We start from the raw sequence: 24,849 nt of genomic DNA, 5'->3' as shown, positions 1-24,849 counted from the left end.
TATAATATAGGGTTAAATGGGGTGTCCTCATCTTATTCCCAGGAAAAGGCATCACTAGCTGATCAGCAGGGGTCTGACACCCCGCACCTTCAACAGTCAGGGAGCAGTGCTTCAGTGACAAGCCCAGTCCACTGCAAAGTAGACAGTTATCTTCTGTGACGCAGGTTGCCAGACCCCCGCCAATCAGCTTGTGAAGGCTTATCCTCATCACTTAATAAAAGTTGGACAATCCCTTTAAATCTAGAGGAAGTCTAACAGCTTACTGTTGTTTAACAGCTTTTCTTTGTTTTATTTCTTTTCTTTTCTGTATGTTAATGTACTCTTGTACTCTTGTATTAATGCAATAAAAAACACTTGTTCATAAATCTAGAGGAAGGCAAAATTTATACATTTGAAGTAGATGCCAAATTGTCCTCATGTAATTGAGGAATTCAGCAATATTAAAAACGCCCTTCTGTGCTGGTTTTAAAACCTTCCTTTATACTAAACATATTGGATTGCCCACTTTTATGTTTTACAGCCTGTATGCAAATTTTGATGGATCCCAGTTTCGAAATTGGATATAGTTTTAGAAACGAATGTCACAGCTAGGGTGTCTTGTGGTGCGAACATGATTTTCTCTCCAAAGGGAAGTAAACCTAGGAAAAAAATAACTGTCCCTGAAAGAGGACGAGTCAACTTGTATTGCCCATGATCTAATTCTGGGGACTATGGCAGTCTATCATCAGTCAGCTAAAACAATTGTTTGTTGTTTCACCCAACTAAAGATCGTTTTGGTTGAAATCATCTGTTTTGATCAACTGACTAATATGCACGGGTTTCCTAATAGTGGCCGTACACATTACATGGAAGTAAGTTGATAGTTGAACAAACAAACATCTGATGAACGTCCTTTTCGCAAACTTGGTCAAACTGGCCGTATGTGTTAAGTGAAAGCTCTTGTTTCAAAGAGAGATGTTTTGTCCACTGACAATCTTTCTTTGAGCAAAAGATCTTTCGTTCAACTACTAGATGAAAATTTCAAACACGCCCGACTTCTTTTCAGATGATAATGGTCGGCCATGGGTTGGCTAAAAAGATTGTTTGTTCAATTTCACCCGATGAAAGATCATTTTGGCTGAAATCGTCCGTTTTGATTAGCTTTAGATGAAAGTGTATGGTCACCTTTAGGCAGCAAAGGACAGGTTGGTTGTGACTTTGCACACCAAGCCCTTCCATAGTAAGAAGGTCGGTTGTCAGATCCACAAACACATTGTTTACTGCGTCATTGTATGGAAATGTCTGGCGATGCAGATAACAGGGGTCTGCAATGTAAGTTTCCTCCTGTAATTTACTCCCCAGTTCCATTTTCACACATGCCGATCAGACTACACTGTAATGTTTTCAGGTTCTATTTTACTGTGGAATTGGGATGGTTTGCTATCTCTCGTAGCTCAATTACCATATTTATCTCTTCCAGTTCAATTACATTATTAAAATTACAATTTTATCTCCCCTTCTTCTAATTCCACTATCACCATGAAGCTTCCTGTTAGATTTTCCTCAGGAATGTATTACATTGCTGGGTAAAAATGCTTTAGAGTCAAATGAATTGATCCTAGAGAGCAAACTACAGGTTAGGGCATGATGGATGCATTTTGCCTAATATTACTGAGTAAATTTATTATCAGAGTTAACTGTAAGTGTACGGCCACATGTGGCAAATACGCATGGAGACACTTGAATCCTGCACTTCTGCTCTGCTCAATCTAAATTCAGAATTTTATAGCAGGCCCCATCTTAAGTTTTCGGCCACAGCGGTGTAAAGGATGCAGATTTTCCTCCCTCCATTCCATTTTATAGTATCAGCAAAGCAGAATCGCACCCACATGCTGGGGAAACAAATCTCCAGTGTAAATTTACAGATTTTATATCTGCAACATGTCAAATTACGATGGTGATTTCTACCGTGGAGTTCATCCTTCGCAATACATAGGGTAAAATTGGTGGGAAATCTGGAGCAAACTCTGCAGTGTAGGAATCTGCTATTTGGGGTGATATTTCCACAGTGGATTTTTTACGAAGCCAGACCTGGATTTATTGTGGATTTTGCTGCTTGAGATTTTTATGGTTCTTTTTATTAATGTTCTACCAAATCCAAACTCTTTTCAGGGATAGAACCTTGTGTAATGACCTTCCAGACCACCTATAGTGTTGTGCTGCCCCCCTGTTCTCATTGCCCCCTATACCTCCTCTCTCCATGTTAGCTAGGTGGAGTAAGCCCTGTGAAACATTACAGAGCAAAGCATGTTCTCCCCAAACTTACGTGTGGTTCCTCCGGGTACTCCAGTTTCCTCCCACACTCTAAAGACATACTAATAAAGAACTTGGATTGTGACCTCTGGGGACAAGAAGTGATGATAATGTCTGTAAAGCGCTGTGGAATATGTTAGCACTATATAAATGAGTAAAATTTATAATTAAAGATGTTGGCCACCCTAAGTATCAAAAATCCAAAGTGCCCTAGACAATAGCCAAAACCATGAAGTATTTCTATCATGTGACATGTACTGGCTGTATATCATTTTTGTAACCTGTTCAGCATGATGCGGCTCCCTGGAGGAGGATCCTCAGACCGGCTGTGTGGGAGGAGCAGCTGTAAAGTGAAAGTAAATATCCCAGCATGCATTGCAGCAAGCACTTTCAGAGGAGCAGTCACATGACATCCCCGCCCACCTGTGTTTCCATAGAGACAAGAGCCCCTCAGATAATATCAATAACTCAGTGAATAACTGCTGTACAGACATAACAATAGGAAGTACGCCCCAGCCCCAGCAGCACACAGGAATATGATGCTAATGTATCATACATATGTTACTGGCGGGGGAGGGAGGGGGCCCTGTGCCTTTAAAAAATAAATAAAAAAAGGGCGTGACAATGGCAGGGAGGGGGAGTGACCAGTCGCCCCAACTCTGATGAATAAATTTGTACAAATAGATCTGCTGACATAGAGAGGAGCCTCCAGTCTATCATCACACGACAAGGCTACTTTCACACTAGCGTTAGCAGGCTGTTCCCCTGCCGAATCAGTGCAAACGCTAGCGCATGAGTGCTGCAGGAAGTCCGCTCTGGCCCCATTCACATTCTCTGATGTCCAGCACGCTGCGTTTTTTATCCGGCCACTTCTCAGCATGTTTGCCGTGCTGTGGCCGCATCTCAGACCTGTCCTATTAAACTGAATGGGGCCGGAGCGGACTTCCGGAGGCACTCGTGGGCTACTGTTAGCACGGATCACTGTATGTACAGTGTACAGGGGGTCACAGATCTCTATATGCAGTGGTAGGGGTCACATATCACCATATAACGAGTGCAGGAAGGAGAGGGCACACATTTATAGATGGTGAGCCCAGTGCCTGCTGCTGATATCACTGACCTCAGCCATACTGACAGCTCACAAGGGGTTAAAGCTCCTGAACTGTTGGTCTGGCTGTAATATCATGTCTGTGATAAGAGAACAGATCAGAGGGGCCATAAACAGGACAGACACTGGGATTGCTCACAGTTTGTGGTCCACAGCGCTTCCCTGGCTCTGCTACATCCTCGCATGTTGGCAGGATCCTCTCAGTACAGGGGAAACCGAGGGGGCAGAGCCTACAGTCAGATCAGCCATCACAGATTCTCCTGTCTCCCTTCCTCCTGCAAAAGTGTCTTTATTTCAGCTTTTAACAAGTGTCCGTGCTAAGCCCCTGCCAGCCCTGCACAGCCAGGAGTGCCAGTCACAGAAGGAAAGCACATCTAATACAAGCAGGGTGCTTTAGGACCCAGACAGCAGCACACTCCTTCAGGCATCGACAAGGTAGCTCCTCCATGGCACCTGCAGGGATGGAAAGACAGGTAGCTGTGAGAGCCGGACAGGAGGGGGCGTAGTGAGAGCCGGACAGGAGGGGGCGTGGTGAGAGCCGGACAGGAGGGGGCGTGGTGAGAGCCGGACAGGAGGGGGCGCTGATGAGAGCAGGACAGAAGGGGGCGTGGTGAGAGCAGGACAGGAGGGGGCGTGGCGAGAGCAGGACAGGAGGGGGCGTGGTGAGAGCCGGACAGGAGGGGGCGTGGTGAGAGCAGGACAGGAGGGGGCGTGGTGAGAGCAGGACAGGAGGGGGCGTGGTGAGAGCAGGACAGGAGGGGGCGTGGCTGCCAATAGCAGGCAAACCAGGCAGATCTGCTTAAGAAGATATATTAGTAAGTGTAATATCTCCCTACTTTCTTTATAGTTTTAATAAGTGCTAACAGAGTGGCCAATCCCTTTAAATAAGTATGCTGGGATTGGCTAGAAAACCCAACAGGAAGCTGAGGAAAACAGGAAGTTCTGCCTGTAAACATCCTGCCAGGATGCAGTGATGCTGGGAAAAGGACAATGAAAGTGCTGACCTAAAAAACAGGTCTATGGGGCAAAAATTGGCAGTGTTTGGGGTACTTTGGGCAGATAAAAAATGTGATTATAAAACTGCAGAACCCTTTCAAGCACATTTACATTATCTAACATTAGCAGAAAATAAGCTATTTAGTAGTTTGTGTATAGGCAGAGCTTGCTTTAGCCTACCTGCATATGCAAATATATAACTCTTTAACTCCATACAGCACCCTTAAAAAATATTTGTCACTATGATCAACCCTATTAAACCAGGCATACTGCCTGGTAGGGCTGATCATGGTGGCTGAAATTAGCTCTTTCTCTTTGCAAATGATATTACCAATGCAGAGAACTTCTTATTTTTAGTTATATATAAATGAGGTGCTCAAAGCAATGAGGCGTTGACAGGGCCAGATATCCTCACTGCTTAGATGCCTGGTCGTGAAATCTCGTGCATGTGCTGTCACAGTGAAGATCTCTTGTGGTCATGTACCATCAGTACCATGCGCTGATGGTACTTCTGCATGCGCATGCACATGATTTCATGGGCAGGAATCGGAGCAGAGATTATGCCTTGCCCTGTCAATCTCAGTGGGATGGGTGGGGAAGAATCGGTGCTCCAAGAGCCTAGGCAGGCCCCTTGGAGCTTTGACCACCTCATTTGCATATGACTAAAAGTTAGAATTTCTCTGCATCAGTAATACTGATTGCAGAGACACATGGCTCATTTTAGCCACCATGATTGACTTTACCAGACAGTATGTCTGTCTGGTTTAATAAATTTGATCATGGTGACAGACGTTCTTTACAGTACAGAAGTAGCACATATTCTGCAACATTACTGCACTCATAGAACACCTGCCAGAACCTAACAGTACTTGTTTCATCCTATGCCTAATTACATCCTAGCATGCAAGTTTCTATCCATCTATCTATTTATCCATATACACACATAGTAAATCACAGTAAATATTACATGGTATACAATTAATAAACCATGGGAAGTTATGAGCTCAATAGGTTCCTATCTGTCTAGATTCCAAAAATATCCTGGCAGTATATAACTGTGAATATCTTATCGCTTGTTAACATGACACTCTTATTATCTAGCTCTCACAGGATAAGCTGTAGTGTTATGTCTGCCGATTCTCATGGTTCTGTGGTTGAGGACTGGGTGAACTAGTTCAGCAAACTAGAATACATGGTATTTGTACAAGTAGTTGTAGGGATGAACCATTGATTACATACATTATTACTTATTTAAGTAGCACTCACAAATTATTTTATTCTCTGACCTGTTAGAAAGGTACATAATGTAAACTGTAGTGAAGGTAATTTTCTTACCAGTGACTGTATTTGTGAGTTATCCCCTCCCTTCTGATCCTCTGTCATGTGACCAACACTGATTTCCAACTAACACAGGACAGGAGGTCAGTCACTTCTCTATTCATTCATATGAGACTGACATTGAGGCTCCCATAGGAATACATAGAGAAACTGGCTTCCTGTCTACACATAAGATGCTGTGTTATTTGGAAAGTCTGATTGCTGGTCATATGACACAGCTGAGGATCAGAAGGGAGGGGATAACTCACAAATACAGTCACTAGTAGGAAAATTACCTTCACCACAGTTTACTTCATGTAACTTTCTAACAGGTCAGAGAAAAATGTGGGAGTGCTTTCATATGTAATTATCTTTTCTTTTTTTTTATTGTTCCCATGGTGTGTACACTGTAGACAGAGGAGTTCACAAACACTACACAGGGTTATATCTCCTGCTCTACTTCACAAGCCGTACACGAGGGCCACCTTCATGAAGACTGATTGATATACTATCTCCTATTCAACTAAACTTAACCCTACGTTCAGAGGAACAGCCTGCCAGAGTTCACCAGATGCGGCATTGCCGGACACAACCAGGCACTGTCAGACCCCATTTACTATAATGGGATCCAACCACTTTCCAGCATAAATGCCAGCTTTTGGACAGTCAAAAAGCGCTGCATGCGTGACTTTTTGTTCGGCCGAAAGTCAGCATTTCGTTAGAATGTAGCCAGATCCCCTCTGGATCACATAGTTTGTGGCTATGCTGGATATGGTGAAATCCAGTAGCCTGTTCCTTTGCCAGATCAGGCTACTGTGTTTCTGAGTGCATATGTGAACCTACTTTAATAAATCTGTTTTCAGTGAGTTCTTAGGCTCCCCTTGGTGGTGGATGCAGATAGTCGGCTTTTTCTTTCTTAATTTATGGCGGAAAGCAGGATTTTTGCATATAAAAATCTTGTATTAAGGTATATTATAAAATTATTGTGTACAAAATGGAAAATAATAAAATGATGTCAATAGTTGGTGGTAGCCGGACAGAAGAGCCAGCTGTAGGCAGCAACCTAATGGTTCCATAAGTAAACCTTGTACAGAGCCCGATCACCACAGCTCCATTCACACATAGCAAATTGTTTTGTCGGAAAAATATGCCATGTAATCCACAGTAGAAATTTTTACGCTGACCCCCGGATTTCTGCCATGGATTTTAAGATGTACATGCTGTAGATCTGCACATGGAATTACCTTATTTAATACAGCTAATCTGCATGTGGTCAACCGCCATGGAAACTGCGCCAAGAAGTGGCATGCTTTTAAGGGGACGTTCACACAGCGCTTTTTAAGCATAAATTTGGTACGGACAGCTGCACCGAAAAACGGACGATGGCCCTTTTTTCGGCCATCGTCGGGCTGGATCTCACAGGCTCGTCACCGGAAGGCAGCGCTGATGCCTCAGGAAGGCATTGCGCTGCCTTTCATGCCATCGGGTCCCCCCCACAGCCCCATGGGGACCCGATGGCACCACCACCGCCGCACCAGGTAAAAGCCGCAAACCGCATGTCTGAATTGACCCCCCCCCCACGCATTTAGCCGAGGTGCCTGCTCAATGATTTGAGCAGGCACCTTGTTCCGATCACCGCCCGCCGGGCAGCGGTGATCGGAACAACACAGGTCCTTAATGACTCGGGAATCATGCCGTACCGGTACATCATGGGTCCTTAAGGGGTTAAAGGGAACCTGTCATCAAATTTATGCTGACCTCACTGAGGGTGTAACGGAGTTCCGAAGGTGCACTCGGTCCCCCATTACCCGCAGACCTGTTGCTTAGCTTTGGGAATGAGGATCTGTGTTTGACCTCATTCCCAGGGCGGCTTTACTGCTTGGTGGCTCCCTGCTCCTAAGTCTGCCTTGAGCTCAACTGGTTGGTCTGTCGGTCATGTGACGCTGGCCACGTCACATGACCCTCACTCCCCACTATAAATACAGGCAGCCTGCTAGCCACAGGTTGCCTGTTAATTTCTAGGTTCCTGGCTATTTGTTGGACTACTGAATACTCACCTGATTCCGTTCCCTGACAATCCTTTGCCTGCTCCTCCTGTACTGCGCATCCGTCCTGGTATTGTGACCTCGGCTCCCACCTGACTACTCTCTTAGGACTCCTCTTGTACTTCTCTACTCTCCTGGTATTTGACCCCGGCTTCTCCTGACCATTCTTTGCTTAACCCTTTGTACTGCGTAGCTCTCTTGGTTCTGACCCGGTCCGTTCATGTTCCGTTATTTGTCTTGTCTGTCTTCCCTGCACGTATCCTAAGTTAGGGACTGTCGTCCAGTTGTCCCCTGTCATCAGGACTCGTGAGGCAAGTAGGCAGGGCCAGGGGTGAGGGTGGAGCGCAGTGGTCACTATCCCTCCCCCTGTGTGTGTGTGGACGTGACCGTTACAGAGGGCAGCATAAAATAGTGACAGAAATGCTGATTTCGGCGGTGTGTCACTCATAAGCTAAAAGTAAGTGGTTGGTGAGAACCAGCATCATAATCATTACAGCAAAGGCCTTGAAAAGAGTCAAACCTACCTGAGAAGAGTCATGGTTATTCATAATCTCCTGCACTCTCACCCATCTGCTGATGATTGGCAGTTCTCTCCTAGACAGAAAGGGAGAAAACTAGGTAGAAGACTGTCAATCATCAGCAGGTGGGCGGGAGAGCAGGAATTCATGAATAACCAGGACTCTTCTCAGGTGGCCGGGACTCTTTTCCAGGCCCAGTCTGCAATGATTGTGATGTTGGTTCTCGGCAACCACTTACTTTTAACTTTTAAATGACAGAGCGCTGAAATAAACTCACTTGTCTCTACTTTCGGCTACATGCACACGACCGTGCCGGTTTTTGCGGTCCGCAAACCGCGGATCCGCAAAAAACGGAAGCTGCCCGTGTCCCTTCCGCAATTTACGGAACAGGTGGCCCATTGTACACATGCCTATTCTTGTCCGCAAAACGGACAAGAATAGGACATGCTATATATTTTTTTGTGTTCCTCGGAACGGAGCAACGGATGCGGACAGCACACTGAGTGCTGTCTGCATCTTTTGCGGCCCCATTGAAGTGAATGGGTGCGTACCCGAGCCGCAAAAACTGAACCTGAAAAACGGTTGTGTGCACGAGGCCTTAATCTGCCTTTTAGTATGGGCAGCATAAAGTTGATGGACAGGTTCCCTTTAAGAAGGATGTGTGTAACTTGGTGAGGATCCACCAATATGCACCAAAATTTTGGCACAAAGCAAGTGAACCAGTAAAATTGTTGTAAAACTAGGGGGGAGGAAAGTGTCCAAATGTGCACCAAATTTACTATCCAGAATGAGCCACCGCGATAAATGTAGGACACGTTTAGACTGTCTAAGCACTCGATAGGATTAGTAAATTTTCCCTATAGTTCCTATGGATCTATACTTATATTTTTAATTTTTTTATAGTTTAAACGTAAAATATATTTGACTCATTTCTGATTACTTTTTAGGTCATACCGGTAGAAAAATTGGTTAAAGGACGATTCCAAGACAACCTGGATTTTATTCAGTGGTTTAAGAAATTCTTTGATGCAAACTATGATGGCAAAGAATATGATCCCATGGAAGCCAGACAAGGACAGGACGCCCTTCCACCCCCAGACCCCGGTGAACAGATCTTCAACCTGCCAAAAAAGCCTCATCATGCCAACTCTCCCACAGCAGGTACGACCTAGATCAAAGGAGTCAAATCACTTTTATTTTTTCAGATAATCATCTTTTTAGAGATCTTTTGTGTCTTCGATCAAAAGAGATGTCTTCTACAAAGAAGTATTTACAGGGAATTGTAATTAGGTTATAGTACATGGACACATACTGGTACAGAGCTGTTTGACTCTTCTTTTAAGGAATATATTTCATGTCCTTGGAAAGTTAATTTGCCTGAAGAATATGAGTTGCTCTGAGCAGCATTCCTCCCTGGATCGGAGTTCAGTTTGAGTATCCCCTTTGGTGCCTTGTCATGTCATGGCATATATACATAATGTGCAGTTCCTCAGGGTCCGAGCCACCTTATATGAACCCTGTTCAGACTGATGAAATGGAATCTAAATTCCATTATTGTTTCAGTCAGTTTGTTTTTTTGTCTAATGAAAAAATCTACAAATCAGTGTCTCCTAAGGTTACACCTCATCTTCAACTGATTGTCTAAATTATGGGATCAGTACTAAATCTCTTTTAGCAACTTTCAGACACTTTATAGTTTTTAAAAGCAAAAGTTTCTTCTTTTTTCAACACAGCACATATTATATATTATTATAAAGGATATTAACAGCCAGCACATTTAATATACTGTTATAAATTTACATATGCTTCCTCATTTTTAATGGGTTATCAAAAAGTGTATTATATAACGTGTATATAATGACCGTGAAATTAAACTAAAAAGAACAGGAAAAATGATTCTGCAGGGAGTTTATAGCATAATGTCGGTATTTTGTACTATCCTTTAAAGGGGTTATCCCATGATTGATGTAAAAAAAGTAAAAATCCCATCTCTGAATGGAGCAATAGTTCACATGGTGGTCCACTTCTCAATCCACTTCTATGGCACCGCGTCGTTGGTGATCGCATTGTTTATGTAGGCATTAATATGATTGTCGGCAGCACGTCTTTCCGGGTAAACAGGAATGTGCTTCTAATAAACGTAAACTGGATGGGGACAGACATTAACTATTTCTTTCTATTCACTTGCTGTATACATACTGTATATTAGAGCAGCACTCCTTACGGGCAGGAAATCTACCTGTGTAAAAGGACCCTATATCAGACATATTTGAGTAGTTTCGTTGGTTTCTTAAAAAGCAGTAAAAAGGAATGTAAAAATAATAAATGACTAATAAATTAATAGGTTAAACAGGACCTTTCATCGGTCTAGACATTATTAAATAAGTAGCAGGTTATGTAAGGCATAGTCCATGGATGTAAGATCGCTTACTTTTTTTTTTCTGGACGCCGCTCCGTTCCCCCGCTGTGGCCCCCGTTCATTTTGCCCGCCTGATATGCTAATGAATAGCATCGGTACAGGGAGGAGGAGACTGCCCCGTTTATCAATGGGCGTCTCCCCCTCCCTGGCTGTAGCGCTGTCCAATCACAGTGGAGAGCGTCACAGCCAGGGAGAAGGTGAGGGTTTTTTTTTCTCCCTGGCTGTGACGCTCTCCTTTGTGATTGGACCGCGCTACAGCCAGGGAGGGGGAGACGACCATTGAGAAACAGGGCAGTCTCCTCCTCCCTGTACCGATGCTATTGATTAGCATACCAGGCAGGAGAAGTGAACAGGGGCACAGCGGGGGAAGGGAGTGGCACCCAGAAAAAATTGTAAGCGATCTTACATCCATGGACTATGCCTTACATAACCTGCTACTTATTTCATAATATCTGGACCCATGAAAGGTCCTCTTTAAATTCTCCAAAAACAGTGAGTTAATACATACTGTATATCATGGGTGTCAAACATGCGGCCCGCGGGCCGCATGCGGCCCGCAATGAATATCTTTGCGGCCCAGCAGTCTAGTATCTCTGAACATGAGCGCTGCTATCGGCGCGCTCATGTTCTCTCAGCAGCACGGGGAGAAGGAAGCTGTCCTCCCTCCCCCCTGTGCTGCTGCCGCTGCCACCAATGAGAAGAGAGGGGCGGAGGAGGGGCGGGCGCACTGCGCCACCAATGAGGAGAGAGGGGCGGAGGAGGGGCGGGCGCACTGAGCCACCAATGATAGGACTATTCCCATTTCCCACACAGAGCGGCGCCCAGCGATGTCTCAGCACTCACCATTAGTCCTGGGCGCCGCTCCGTTCGCCTGCAGTGCTCCATTACTGTCTCCTCTCCTGCTCCACATGCTGATTACTATCGGAGGGATGGGGAGGAGACATCAGCTTCACTAGTGGGCGTTCCTTCTTCCTGCGCTGTGATTGGACAGCGCTACAGCCAGGAAGAAGGAACGCCCACTAGTGAAGCTGATGTCTCCTCCCATCGCTCCGATAGTAATCAGCAGCATGTGGAGCAGGAGAGGAGACAGTAATGGAGCACTGCAGGCGAACGGAGCGGCGAACAGAACTAATGGTGAGTGCTGAGACATCGCTGGGCGCCGCTCTGTGTGGCCTGATAGTAAGAGTCAGTCTTTAACACAATACAGGAGGCGGGTGCCGGCAGCAGAATCGCATTGCCGGCACCCTGCCGCTGACAGGGAGCTGCGATCAGAGGCAGTTAACCCCTTAGGTGCCGCACCTGAGGGGTTAACTGCTGATCTGCCAGTACCAGCCTCCTGTATAAAGGGGAAATTTATCATTGGTGGTGCAGTGTGCCCCCCTCAACCCCCCATCCCATTAAAATCATTAGTGGCACAGTGCGCCAGCCCCTCTCAACCCCCCCAGTATTAAAATCATTGGTGGCAGTGGCCACAGGGACCTCTCCCCTCCCCCTCATTGGTGGTGCAGTGGCAGCTTCTGATCAGAGCCCCAGCTGTGTAAGCCTGGGGCTCCGATCAGTTACCATGGCAGCCAGGACGCTACAGAAGCCCTGGTTGCCATGGTAACATCCCTGATGCTGTGTGCACAAGGCACAGAGCAGCAGGGACAGTGTGAAGTCCTATTCACCCTAATAGAGCTGAATAGGACAAGGGATGAAAGATCCCAGGTTCTCGCCCCTAAGGCTACTTTCACACTTGCGTTCAGAGCGGATCCGTCTGAGACGGATCCGCTCATATAATGCAGACGGTGGATCCGTTCAGAACGGATCCGTCTGCATTATATTGTAAAAAATTTTTTTTTTTTTTGATGCGGCCCACATAAACTTAAATTATTTTTTTTTTGGCCCATGTTAGCCTTTGAGTTTGACATGCTTGCTGTATATAGTTGTCAATTCCTGGTTGACCGAATTTCTGCCCTAGGAAGTACAGTGGATGTCATAGTCTGAAGGCGGCCTAGGCATGATATAATTTTCTTGTGCTCTGGCTGTTATAAGTGATGGTTGGATCTTTCTGGCCAGCTACCATTGTTTTCTATGTAATCGGCTCCTAGGCTATGTTTCCCAATTTGCTTGACCTTCAAGGATATAACATGCTTGCCCAACTAGAGAATTTATGGAACCTGATCACCATTATCCCCTCTGTCACCAGCTTTAGTCTGTTGTCTAGTACAGCTTTAACAAGACGCTAGTTGTCCGAGCCTATAAATGTGCACCCCACCAGGTGATGGCTCAGTGTTTTACTGACGTGGACATGTATTTTTAGTGAAATAGAATGAGATGAGGGATTCTGTGCTGGTGGGAAAGAATACACACATACCTTTGTGTGTGAGGTAATCTTCCTTTCAGTATAAAAAGCATACAGTCATGTGAACTGGAACTTGCCCAGATGCAAAGTGCCTGTCCTGCAGCAGTTATGGCATTCCTTTACTTGAAACATGACTAACCGCTGTGGATAGGATCATTCAGGATGATGTGATCTGTTTAGAAGGCAGGAAATGTCATGTGAACAGCGTCTGAGGACAGTTAATCATATGGAGCTACTATAAAAGCTATATGGCTTAGGATAATAACTGCCTTCAGAAGAGCGTGGCCCTCTTGCTGTGGATCAAAATTTCACATAACAGGGGAAATGCAAAGTATTTGGTGGCCTTTTGTTTCTTCCTTCAGCCACAAATCTGCCAATTCACACTCCACTCTGTATTCATCTTAAATTGCCACCAGTTTCTCAGACATAGCCTGAGACATCAGCATTGGCCCATACGAGCAGAGGGGATTGGACTAACCGAAGCACGGTGGACATAGGGGGGCCTTGAAAAGCTAGTGGCCATTTTTTTGCTTTGTCAAATTTTTAGCGGGCTGATTTAAAGGCTACGTACACCTTCAGGGACAACTTTTGTTTATAATTGCATTTTACTCATTTTTGGCTAAAAATCATTTTCAGTTGGCCTTTATAAAAAATATTGAGCCGTTCTGTCACAAAGGGTTAACTTTTTTTTCTAACTGTGTGACTGGTACCGATGTAGTAGAGTTAACACTCATGCTTTCTGAGAATTCTGAGATGTGTTATCTAAACTAAGCAAACACCTTCAATTGCTTTTCAATGGCTTTTGTTTAAAGATAACACAATGATTTAAGAAATTTGAGTTAAGAGTTTGAGTGCTAACCCTGCTACATCTGTACTTTCACTTTTACTTTGTGATGTCATCTAATAAACCTTATCAGTAAGATAAGAACTGAGCTATAATGAGTGTTTAGAAGGTCAGAGAGCAGAGATAAAGAGCCTGTCAGCTCCCCAACTGCCGGAAAAGTGATAAAATTCACAGGCTGCTACTAGAGCATGTCAGCTCTGTACAGAAAAAAAAGGGGCTCCATATTTTTAATAAAGACCAATTGAAAAAATTATTTTAGCTCAAAATAAGTATGATGCAATAATAATAAAAAAAAATGCCACCAAAGGTGTACATAGCCTTTAAATCACATCTATCACAGTGCAAAAATATTTAAAAAGTATACAGTAGTCTCCACCGTTAAATAGCAGTATTGTATCGTAAATATGTACATACTGTAGAGCAAGTTCAGCAGTATTTATTAGAGATCTGTAAATGAATGTTTTGTGATGTTGTAGCTTATTATCTTGTATTTTGTAAAATATTGATATTAGGGAAATACATTGTATAAGGTATACACGCTAACACATAAGCAATGTGCATTATAGTTTATAGCAGGATAGAATTTGCCATTGTAATGCACGATACGTTACACTGTAAAACATTCTATAAAGAGGATATTGGGGAAGTGCAGATGGAGATGGAACTGGAAATTTAGCTTGAGCCCATTTCTTCAAGTATCCTGAAACACTGTATTCTCCTTCTTTGATTGTAGAATAACAGCATGATTTTATGTATATATATATTAAGCTCCTGGATGTTGGATTTTTTTTCTTCATACTAAAATCGACTACAACAGATGGCAAATCTGATGCATCATCGATGCAAGTAACTGACCTAGTGTTGTAAAACCTGCTCTACAGAGACACCTAGTGGTCTGAGTTCTGTAACGCACACGCTACAGTCATGGCTGGTTTTCTATTATTATTTATTATCCATTATGCAGTGCTGTTGTTTCTGTCAGTGCTGTACACAGATTATGATTACTCACATCAGTCCCTGTCCCCATTTGAACTCACAATCTAATTTCCCTATCACACACAAGCCAGCTCCATAGAAAGGGGCAGATTAGACTTTGACTGTACGGAGAGAAATCCCAGTAGGTTGGTCAGGTCACGAGGCCGGCAGCTGGCTGATGGAGGCCCATGGCCTCTATTCTGCTGCTGTGCCCTCATTATAGTTTGTCCCTGCAATGCCTTCTACTGAAATCATTTTATATCAGACCTAATAACAGTCAATGCGGACAGGGTGCACTGATGGTGGTAGTACAGGGGCAACAGGTCTTATGTAAATTATACCTAAAATCCATGCCAGCTTATAGCTGACCATTGTGCAAAAGTCAAATAACTTACACAGGTTACTGATAAAAGTGAAAGTCCTAGTCAGTGACCAAAAACGGAGGGGAAAAAAATTTATCCATAGTCAACATAACCAACAGAGATGGACCAGGGCGCTCCACGTTCAACTGCCACATTTCGGGGGCGTTCAGCTTTCTCAGCCATGCATGGTTCCAGTACAAGTGTGAAATTTCAGAGTACTCAATCAACCATTAAAAATAATTGTATATACAAGTACAAATATAATATACAGATATAAAATAGGGCCTATGAGAAAAGGAAGCTGCAAATCATTGCATGGTATAATATGTCTAATCTAAAAATACTCCATTTTATAACCATCTTCAAATACAGATATCGGTTATGAACAGTCATAATAGTGTCGACCTATTCAAGGACTTAAAGCGCCCTGTTAAGAAAGCTGTAAAAATACATTAAAGTTACAACTATCATTGAGTCCGTTTGGACTAATCGTATTCAGAAATATCCCAAAAATCTCTTTGAAGTCATCTCATAGTTACATAGTTAATATACGGTGGAAAAAATACATAAGTCCATCAAGTTTAACTAAGGGATAGGTGGGGACACGAATCCAGTTTCTGTTTGGGCTGAAGTAGTGCCTTCAATCCCTAACAACACAAGCCATTTTAGATCGTATACCTTATGTCCTTCTTCTGCAAAATATCTAGCAATGCTTGTTTCATGGATTTTTCTAATACCCACTATCTCATTCTTGATTATGCCCCAGTTTTGTACTTCGAAATTCGCATTATATAAAATGTCCCTATTGCAGACTTGTGCTCATTAATACGTAATTTCACTGTCCCACATATGCCTTTCCACAGGGGCATTTTAACATGTATATCACATTAGTTGAATTACCGTACATGTAAAATACCCTTTCAGTGATATTGTACTGCCCTTGATGGGATGTTGTACAACTCCCTCTTTTATCATGGAGGAGCAATTTTGACATCAAAGGCACAAAAATGTGCACTTTTTCTTAGTGTGCAAAAAAAGTCAGTCTTTTGAGATTTAAAGGTGTTTTCCACGGCTTTTCTACTGATCGGTGGGGGTCTGACACCCGGGACCCTCATGATCAGTTGTTTGAGAAGGCATAGTTGCTCGCTGTAGGGCCACGGCCTTCTCTCTGCTCACCAGGCACAGCACCGTCCATTTGATAGTGGCTGTGCTTGGTATCGAAACAGCCTCATTCACCTCAATGCCGGGACTTGATATATTGATCACACGTTTAATCATTCTAGAATGCCGATCATAGGTGGATATGAACATAAACGAATCACTCCCTGTTTCTTTCGTAAGAATCATTTACACAAGATAATTGTGTAAATTATCATTAAATCAAGTAAAACTGCTCGACTATCCAGCAGTGTAAAAGCAATGAACGATAGAGCGACAATCGGCAGATTTCCCATTGGTTCGATCATTTGTGTGGGCACAAAAATCATCGTTGGACGTTAACTATTTCATACGTGTAAATAGGAATCATTCACTGCACGCTTCTCAAATTTCGCTTTGTGTAAATGAAACAGTCTGCTTTACAAACGATGATATCATTGCTCCAGACAAAAAAAAATACCTAGAAGCCATTGGCTACTGAACTAAAAAAATTAGTCGCCAAATTTATATACATATAATTATAATTAAAAAAGACTTGGAGGAGAAGGTGAGACAGTAGTGAGCCAACTCTACATACAGCATACTTCCTGACAGAACTAGGAAACATATAGGAGAAATTACAGCAACACATACCTCTTCCATCCATTGACATCTCCTGTCATGTAGACATTCTCTTTCCTCTTCTCCTTTGTTCAACCCTTTTATTCGACCCAGACTGCCATGACCGATTCTTTCAGCCGCATCTAGACTCTGCGGAGTTTGTTAAAATCATGTTAGATTTCTTAATTTTTCTATAAGCCTCCCCACATTTTCAACACAACCTCCCCACCCTGGTTTCTCAACAATGTCATCCTGCTGTCCCTCCCAGCCCTGTGCCCACTGTGCTCCCCAATGCCCTTTTTGAAAAAATGGTGACCCCAGTAGACATAATGTCCCTATGGTGCCTACAGCAATTATAATGCCCCCTAGAGTGCCCTCCCCCAGTAAAAATAATGTCCGCTAAAATGCCCCAGTAATAATAATAAAACCCTATATTGTGCTCCCAGTAGTAATGCCTGTATAGTGTCCCCAAAAATAATGTCCCCTATTATGTTCCTGTAATAGAAATGCCCCTACAGTGCCTCCAGCATTAATATCTCCTATTTTACCCCAGGTAAAAATGCCACTATAGTGCCCATGTACAAAAAAAATCCCACTATTGTGCCCCAGGATTAAAATGCCCCCCAGTGCATCCAGCAATGCCCCATATAGTGCCCTCATTAAAAATGCACTGGTAATGCCCCCTATAGGGCCTCAGTGTTAAGTCCCCTTTGCCATCAGTAATGTCCCTTATACTGTCCCCTGTATAAAAAATTCCTCTAGAGTGCCCCAATTATGCTGCCAGTTATGTCCCCCACAGTGCACCCCAGTATTAATGTCCCCCAAAGTGCCTCTCCATTAGTAATGTCCCCCACAGTGCCCTTTCAACAGTAAAGCCCCCTACAGTTCCCCTCCAGTAGTAATGTCCCCCAAAGTGCCCCTCCAGTAGTAATGTCCCCCAAAGTGCCCCTCCATTAGTAATGTCCCCCACAAAGTCCCTTAGATAGTAATGTTCCCCACAGCGGCCCTCCAGTAGTAACGTTCCTCACTGCGCCTCTCCAGTAGTAACATCACCCACAGCGCCCCTCCAGTAGTAACATCCCTCACAGCTCCCCTCCAGTAGTAACGTCCCTCACAGTGCTCCAGTAGTAGTAACGTCCCTCACAGTGCTCCTCCAGTAGTAACGTCCCTCACAGTGCTCCTCCAGTAGTAACGTCCCTCACAGCGCCCCTCCAGTAGTAACGTCCCTCACAGCGGTCCTCCAGTAGTAACGTCCCTCACAGTGTCCCGTCAGTAGTAACATCCCCCACAGAATCCCTCCAGTAGTAACGTCCCTCACAGTGTCCCGCCAGTAGTAACATCCCCCACAGTGTTCCTCCTGTAGTAATGTGCCCCTCCTGTAGTAATGTCCCCCACAGTGCCTCTCCAGTAGTGTCCCACATAGTGCTCCCATTGAGTAATGCCCCTGCAGTGCCCCTTCAGTATTATGTCCCCAATGCCCCATGCAGTGCTATCGTTCTTGTAAGTAAAGGCCCCCAAGTTGGCAGTGAAAAAAAAACAACTATTACTCACCTGTATCCCACATTCGTTGGTATTCACGATGCAGGCCACAACCTCTTCTGGTCTACGGCCACATCATTTCACTGTGTCCCGGTGCAGGCAGGCGTGATTATGTCATCACGCATGCGCCAGCCGTGATGATGTTATCACGCACCCCTGCGCGGGTATTTACTACCTCATAGGCTTCAGGCCTTCTAATCCTGAAGCCTATGAGGGTGATCAGCGGCGGGGCAGAGAACTATCATCTCCTGTGCCCCGCCGCAGTATTGAACTGCAGAGCTGCAGCGGCGGGTCTAGTCGCAAATAACGACAAGAATTTACAAATGGCGACAAGATTTAAGTCGCATTGGGGACCATTTTGGTCGCCATCTGGAGCACTGAGTATGCGATCAAAATTACGATGTTGTGAACGATAGTTGGCACGTCTAAAGGGTCATTGTTGAAATGTTCACTATATCAAAAAACAACTAGTTTGACACTCAATCGTACCAATCAGCGCCGTGTGTAAAGGTACCTTTACTTTCCCTGCCTGCCATGGCCTTGTACACAAGGCATTCTAACCTTTTATACATGGCATGTGGATAATATGTATTTAAATTTCATCCACTTTGTTGCTAGTGTAAAATGCAGTGGATTTTGTGACCCCGATTCCTCGACATAAAATCCAAAAAGTATCCATGTGGATTAACCATAAATGATTCACCTTCAACGTGGAATACGTTCTCTAGTTTATTCACAAAATAACCTTCAAAGACTCTGCCCATAGCTTGATCACCCCTCAAGCTGTCACAGCCTCTGTTGTGTGCGCCGTGACACGTTTGCCGTGCATGCTGTTGCCAGCGGCAACGTGTTGTGGTTGCAGCATGTAGGTGCCTCTTCCTTTCTCCTGGGGCCTTCCCTGTCTGGTGCCGGAGGGGTTAATTATCTAGCTGGTGGGGATGTAGGTGTGTCCTGGGTGTGGCCATGAGGTTTATATTGCCTGTGGCCTGTTGGCTGGGTTCAGTGTTCCTCCAGCCTTGCTGTATGCTGGAGCTGTGCTCCTGCCCGGCCTCTACCATCTGCCCAGTGCTTGAGGGCCACCTGGTGGAACATCAAGGTCATCTATGTCATCCTGTTGTCTACCTTCCCTTCACTACCCTTTCATATGTTTGGTGATGTTAATCTATGGGTGGTTGTTGTCTTGTCTAGTGGTTGTTACATGTCTGATCTTTTGGTGTCTGTAGTCCAGCATGTTTGCTAGACATGTTCCTGTTATGTGGTGTGCCTCCAGAAGGGGGTCTCAAGGTTCCCCGGAGGGGAAACCACAAGTCAGTGTGCAGCTCTGCTGGGGGCCGCCATGCATCCTGTCTGCATGGGGTTCCAGTTTCTGGGCTCTTTTTCTGCCGATGCAGTAGCCGTGCACTGTCTGTCCCTTTTCTGTGAGACTCCTGTTCATCCGTGTCGTGGAAGAACAGGTCGTCTGTCCCCTGCCCCTATTCCAGGGATTTTCAGGGCGACTTGGGGTCCGAGGTTTCTGGGTATGAGCCGTCCTACCTTCTGGGTCCGCTCATACGGTTAGGAGTCAGGGCGAGGATTAGGACAGCTCTAGGAGGTGACCAGCTCCCTTTTCCCGGTGTCCAGGCCTAGCTGCTTCTCCGTTTTCCGCGTTATATGGTGGGGAGTTTTCCCCCACTCCCCACCGTGACGCAAACAGGACCTTTCATCTTTTGAACCCTAGCCGCACTCCAAGCCGTGCTTGACTCCAAAATTCTAGACTTCTTCAACTTAAACCACATGCTAAATGTACTTAACAGCCAGAACAAAACCTGCCTACATTGAAGTTTTAAAATAAATGTCCAGACTTGGTCCACACCACCATGTCAATAGGATGATCGTACTCCTATCTTACTAGCAACCACCACTTTCTCCCTCCCCCACGAATGTTGTTTATGGGGAAAAAATATTCTCATAAAATGTTGAATAAAAACAATTCCTCAAAAAAAAGTTCTACAATTTAAAGTAACATTTATGAGATTATTATATCTGGAATTAAACAATCCTGGCCAAAAGGAGGGTTGGTATTGACCCTCAAAGTTCTATATGGAATGGTTGCAGTGGGTCAGTGCCAGGGATTTGATAAACTACAGTACACTTTAGATCATCCGATGCTTGGCATAATTTGGAGACAATCTCTTCCTGTATTTACATCACTAATATGGAACAGACTTCTCATAAAGTTTCCATGTGTTGGAATGAGCGCAGTATAAGGTGCCAGCATACCCCAATAGATCTGCAGAGTTGTCTGGCTATTTTTACTTTGTCGCTGAGGCTTTTTTGTCTGTGCTATTACAAGAATTAGAGACAGGAGCACTGACAAAGGACTCTGGTGTCGCTGCTTGTGTACACTGCATCCATTTATTATAATGGTGGTATGACCCATCACGACTTGAGGCATACTTAGCCTAAAGCACACTAAACTTATACGAATGCTGTAATGTAAGTGATGTGACGAGGAGTATGCTGTGTCTGATTAAAAATAAAGAAGGCACAACATGCCAAATTCCCGTGGAGCCTATTGTCTAACACGAAGCATGAATTTCTTGCCTGACTTCATTGTGTTAAAACTACACATTAACATGCCGTGCAAGTAAATGTGTAGTAAAGTTCTTCTGTATTCTCTGCAAAAGGGAGCTAAATAAGTAGAAAAACTGTATACACTAGTTGGGACTAAAATAAAATATAAAAATTTTCTCAATCCAGCAGTTACTATGGTATATGGTACTAAGGACAATTTACATAGTGAACCAAGGCCATAGGCAGAACAGAAATTGACCATTAGAAGATATGTTGAAAGGTGATGGTAGCAAAGAATAGTTTATTTTAGGATCCATGGTAATTTACACTGAGTAAATGTCTTCATTAATGATATCTGCCCTCAGATGGCAGCCTGACTTTTGTTGCTTGGTGAGATTATTCTGTATACATTTCTGATGAGATCCAGTACAGCCATTCTCCATGTGCAAGAAGCTTCATATGCCTCTATGTGATTGGGCAAACTCTTATGCATTAGGCGGAGAAAAGCTCCAAAGAGCATTTTTGACTATGGAGGACCCAACACATCCCTGCATTATACAGAAGGCCCATTAATTTCAATGTGTACCATGTAATGTTTAATTTAGCCTATGGTGGTGTTATATGGTAACTGAACACATGCTGCTAGTTTCCCCCACAGATTGTAGTAGGTTTCTCAAAGTTAAGCTATTATACCAGCAGTCCATACCCTCCAGTATCTTGCCTCTCCTGGTGGGCATGGCCACTTGAAAATGCAGCACAGCAAGCCTGCCGGATAGTGATGTTGGACCTCATTGACTATAATGGGAAACGGTGGGGATTCGGCTGGACAAAAAATGTGGTGTACAGCAATTTCTGACACACCGAATCCCAACATTTATGCCGGGAAGCCGCCGGATCCCCACCAATTCCCATTAGGCCTCATGCACATTTTTGCAGTTTTGGCGGCTCAGATGTGGACCCATTCACTTCAATAGGGCCGCAAAAGATGCGGACAGCACTCCAAAAAAATATAACATGTCCTATTCTTGTCCGTTTTGCGGACAAGAATAGTCATTTCTACAATGGGCTGCCCGTTCCGTTCCGCAAATTGCGTAAGGCACACGGACGGCTTCCGTTTTTTGCGGACCGCAAAAAACGGCACGGTCGTGTGCATGAGGCCTTATAGTCAATGGGGTCTAGTGGGCAAGCGACACTATCCTGCTATGCTGAATCCAGAAAATTCTGGCAGGCTGTTCTCTGCCAGAACAGTCTGCCAGATTGCTGTGCTGCATGTGTGAAAGCAGCATTAGGCCTCTTCCAGCTTCTGTTGCTCTGCCTGCTGTTCCTAGTGTGTGTGCACACCAATTTTCCCATACTTTAAAGCGCCATCTATCCCCAACATGTATATCCCTGTATGTTTTAAGTAGCCTTCCCCTGTGGGAGGTGCCTGAGCAATAGGTTCTCTAGTTTACTAGTCCCTGCAAATGTGCACTTTTATTCTCTTCTGATTTTCTGTGTTCCAACTCTGCCTGACCCCTATGTTGACCCTGTGCTGCCTGCCCTGACTTATTGTCTGTACACCGGATTGAATGAACTCTGCCTGCCCTGGCCATGCTGTATTTTGTCCCTTTATTGCCGCACACTGGTGTCTCTAGACCCGCGTGGGTCAGCTGGCCTGGTAGAACTACTTCTGCAGAGTCCAAATCTCTGTACAGGGGTTAAAGTGTGAAGACCAGGGAAACCTCTTAGATAACCCCTTAGAAGTAGCCCCAAGCCAAATCTGGGTGTGAGTCTACACCCATTTTATGACACGAGCCAGCAGTCTACAATATAGAATGGATATTTTCATTCTAGTTTTCCAAAATCGCTCCACAGAAATGTGCATCTCTACTGCAGTTTTATGTATGTTTTTTTTTTGCAAATAACATGTTCATGCTTACTAACCTTAACAATGTAGTATAGTATATGGTGTTTGTATGATAGTATAGGAGAGATTACCAGAACTACCAGAATTGTTGTTTACAGGCAACCAATTAACCAGTGAATATTTTGGCCATGTAATTAAATAAACGTGATGAAAAACAGTTTTTTCCAAACTTTAAATATATTTAGAAGTATATCTATGTATCATATAATGTAAATACACTATATGGACAAAAGTATGTGCACACTCCTACCGTAGTTACTGTGTAACACAGCTGTGCAATCTCCTTAGACAAACACGGGTAGTAGCATGGGTCTTACTGAAGAGATAGGATGATACAGTACCTTTGCCGTGTAAATGCAACACTTTACTTCCACTGATGAGCAGTTATCGAGAAGGAACTGTTCCTTCCAGATAATTGCCTGCTCACCTGGCACCTGTAAATGCCCCTTTAGTGCTATTATTTGTAGTGGAAGCATCTGGGAGCAACAGCAGCTCAGCCACAGAGCAGTAGACCACACAGAGTCACAGGAGAATGCTGAAGCGCGTGGGTTATAAAACTCCCCTCTGTTGCATAACTCACTACAGATTTACAAAATCCCTCTGGAAGGTACACCAACACGAGGTCCAAAACTTCATGAAATGTCATGGGTATTCATGGTGCTGTTGCTGCTGCTCCAAAGTGTGTGTTGGTGTGGTGTAAAGTATGTTGCCACTGGATTCTGGAGCAGAAGACACGTGTTTCCAAGACTGTATTTAGAGTTTATGCTGTCCTAGGCACGTTTAGAGCTCACATTCCCTATTAAAGGAAAAGTGTCGCCAAAAGCAGGTCATTTTCTGATGACACATTCCCTTTAATTCAGCTAAAGCTGCCTCTTGATTTGAGGGTACAGCCCCAAAACATGATTTTGAACATGCGGTATAAATTGCTGTGGTTTTTGTGGTGTGGTTATTGGCCATGTAATGTATATGAGTCACATTTATGTTACGTTTTTACCCTGGTAAAAATGCATGGCAAATAACCACATCACAAAACTTGAGCAAACCCGGTAAAACTGAGTGCGGTTTTAAACGCCTTTTTAATGCAATTTTGACTGCGGTTAAAAACATCTCATGTAAATATACACTTACACAGCTGTCGGTAAAAAAATATAAATCTAATGTACTGAAGACCTCTCCATCAATTGATGGTGCATGCTATAAAAAATTATAGCATGCTCCATCCAGCGCTGATTTTCTCCATCAAAATTCATTCACTTAAGAGAGTGGGTCTGCAAGAAAAGCAGACAGGACGTGGACATCATCTGTGGGTGGTCCTTATAAAATGCCTCCATGTTCACAGGCCTGAAGACAAGAATTTAACACCCCTTATCTGAATGAGCATTATCTCTTGTTAGATGTATGGCCACCTTTATTCTGTGGCCGCTACTTTTTTTGGTCTTAATTAGGCCTCATGCCCACGACCGTAGTTCTGGTACGCATCCGAGCCGCAGTTTTTGCGGTCCGCATCCGTTGCTCCGTTCCGTGGCCCCGCAAAAAAATATAACATGTCCTATTCTTGTCCGTTTTGCGGACAAGAATAGGCATTTCTATAATGGACCGCCGGTTCTGTTCCGCAAATTGCGGAAGGCACACGGGAGGCTTCCTTTTTTGCATATCCGCGGTTTGCGGACCGCCAAAAACTGCACGGTCGTGTGCATGAGGCCTTATACTGAGGAACTTTACCGCTTTGGTGTCGGTGTGTGGATTATAGAATGGTTTGCTGTGTGCCGGCTCAGACTGGTCCACAGGGGCACAAGGATCATCTTTTCCCAGGGACCACTGCAGTGACTCCCATAATCAGTCATCTCCTAGCGGCTTGTTGCTGTCTGCCGCT

The 24,849-nt window shown here is 44.2% G+C and overlaps 1 protein-coding gene across 3 annotated transcripts in view; it reads left to right on the top strand.

The window, feature by feature from the left end:
- Positions 1–24,849, top strand: part of MAPRE2 (microtubule associated protein RP/EB family member 2) — a 200,452-nt gene that overhangs the window by 152,564 nt on the left and 23,039 nt on the right. For all 3 annotated transcript variants that reach the window (XM_040431897.1, XM_040431898.1, XM_040431896.1), the window contains one exon: positions 9,224–9,437. In XM_040431897.1, the coding sequence (XP_040287831.1) occupies positions 9,224–9,437 (214 nt within the window). The remainder of the gene's footprint in view (positions 1–9,223; positions 9,438–24,849) is intronic.

Source organism: Bufo bufo, chromosome 5, assembly GCF_905171765.1.
Source record: "Bufo bufo chromosome 5, aBufBuf1.1, whole genome shotgun sequence".
Taxonomy (NCBI): domain Eukaryota; kingdom Metazoa; phylum Chordata; class Amphibia; order Anura; family Bufonidae; genus Bufo; species Bufo bufo.
The sequence above is the reverse complement of the archived record's forward strand: the minus strand, read 5'-3'. Positions and strand labels throughout refer to the sequence as shown.